General features: G+C 41.4%; 1 protein-coding gene across 1 annotated transcript in view; it reads left to right on the top strand.

Moving 5' to 3' along the window:
* Positions 1-816: 816 nt before the first annotated feature.
* LOC118477370 (TNF receptor-associated factor 4-like) overlaps positions 817-1,938 on the top strand; it is a 5,112-nt gene continuing 3,990 nt past the window's right edge. The window contains exon 1 of the mRNA XM_035968680.1: positions 817-1,066. Within this exon, the coding sequence (XP_035824573.1) occupies positions 817-1,066 (250 nt within the window). The remainder of the gene's footprint in view (positions 1,067-1,938) is intronic.

The following is a 1,938-nucleotide window of genomic DNA, read 5'->3' as shown; positions in this document are numbered from 1 at the left end:
AAGTTGCTTACGAGTTTGCCTTCTCAAAAGGTAATGCTTTACACGTAGTGTAAAAACTTCAGTAAGTGCTTTTCTTAAGATACAGTCAGTCTATAGATCTAGGAGTACAGAGGTGTTTGTCCCAAGCTTGTGTTATCAGTATCTGTGGTTCAGCTGTTAGGCTCCTCACCGTTGCACACACAAGACTTAAGTTTTGTTACAGCGAGGGCAAATTTATTCAAATTTAGTTGAATACTTGCATCTCCGGTTTATTTTTCTGCTTTGGTGCTGTATCCTAAACCAGGGTAGCCTCAGGCACGCAGGATCGAAGCAGCCCGCCTCCAAAATTATGAAATTTTGTCAAAGGAGGTGAAAAACATTTATCTAAAGATTGCGTTAAGAAGAGACAAATACTGCAAGTGAAGGATTCTCGGTCAACACTATAAGGGACTATAGTCTGTCTATATAGTAGCGTTTCGTGTTTACTTTGATGGCACTGAGAGTGCGCACTGAAAATGAATTTAATCAATAAAATCTGTCTGAAAACTGATATGAAATTAACCCTGGTTTGTCTGATCTTATAGTTTGACGATTCCGATGACAACATACGGCTAAACATTACCCAAAAACTCCGTCCATATCATGATTAGCCACTGTGTTTTAGAGAGTTAACAATGATTAGGTGGAAGCATCGACGGGATTTCAGGTGAATTTCCTACAACTGTGAACGGACGGTAAGATGGGAAAACGTTGCCAAACGTCTCGGACATGTAAATAGGAAGAAAAACTTTCGGTAGGACTCACTTTTATTACCAGTTCAACTTTATGACCGCCAAAATGGGCTTGGATCTCGCCCTGTTCGAAGGTTCGGTACCCAGAGACTTGCTGTGTGCCGTGTGCGGTCGTGTGCTCGTGCAGCCAGAGATGAGCACATGCCAGCACGTGTTCTGTAGCTCGTGCCTGCGGAAGAGCGTCACAATGGCGTGTCCCGTGTGTGGGACATGGCTGCAGATGACGTCATATCCTCCGCCTTCGAAACTGTGCGTGAGGCTTTTGGGATTGAGGATACGATGTGACCACAAGTGTGGTCAGGTGATACTTTTGTTTATTATCGTATTTATTTCATTTGTTAGTTTTCGTCTGCACATGTTGTGTTAAATGTTTGCTGGGTGCCAGTCCACTTGATGGTTTACCGTAATGATTTTGTTCTAATTGACGGTCTACAAATGGATCACTATGACAATGGTTCCAGTCGACGGTCTTCTAGTCTACTACAAACAGCAAACCTGACCATAACCTTTACCCCCACCCTACCCTTAACTTCACCCAACTTTTAGCCAGACCACTTCATAACCTTAGTCCTAACCCCAATCAACTGAACTGACGCAAGCAGATAGGCCTTGATCAGTTGTCCAAGTAGACCGCCAAGTGGACTGGCACCGTTTGCTAAATCAATTCTCCTGAGAGCACATTATGAAACATTCTTATGATTATTTTTTAAAATTCTTCCTTTCCTGAAAAGTTAATTAAATCCATGAGCTTTGTTTCATATATGTAATCACCAACACGGAGCCCCCATACCCCTTTTTCCCATTTCCAAATATACAACAAATCTGCTGCAGCAACGAAAGCAAAACAACAATAAGAATAAACAGTACCACTACCACCCAACCACCATAACAATAGCATCGGCAATAACAACAACAACAACAACAACAACAACAACAACAATAACAACAACAACAACAACAACAACAACGACAACGACAACAACCACGACGACGAAGACGATGGCCTTAAAAAACACAAAAACTTACAGACATTTTTGTCCCCTCAGTAACCGAACAAAGTCAATGACCTTATCAGTAAATTGGTCAAATTAAAAAAGATAAATAAAGCCAAACCATATTTTGGGATAACTGTAGAGGTTCGGGAAGATGTCACACCAACTGATTAATA

The sequence above is a fragment of the Aplysia californica genome, unplaced genomic scaffold (assembly GCF_000002075.1).
Source record: "Aplysia californica isolate F4 #8 unplaced genomic scaffold, AplCal3.0 scaffold00004, whole genome shotgun sequence".
NCBI classification, from domain to species: domain Eukaryota; kingdom Metazoa; phylum Mollusca; class Gastropoda; order Aplysiida; family Aplysiidae; genus Aplysia; species Aplysia californica.
Note: the sequence above shows the minus strand (reverse complement) of the source record. Positions and strands in the feature narration are given on the sequence as shown.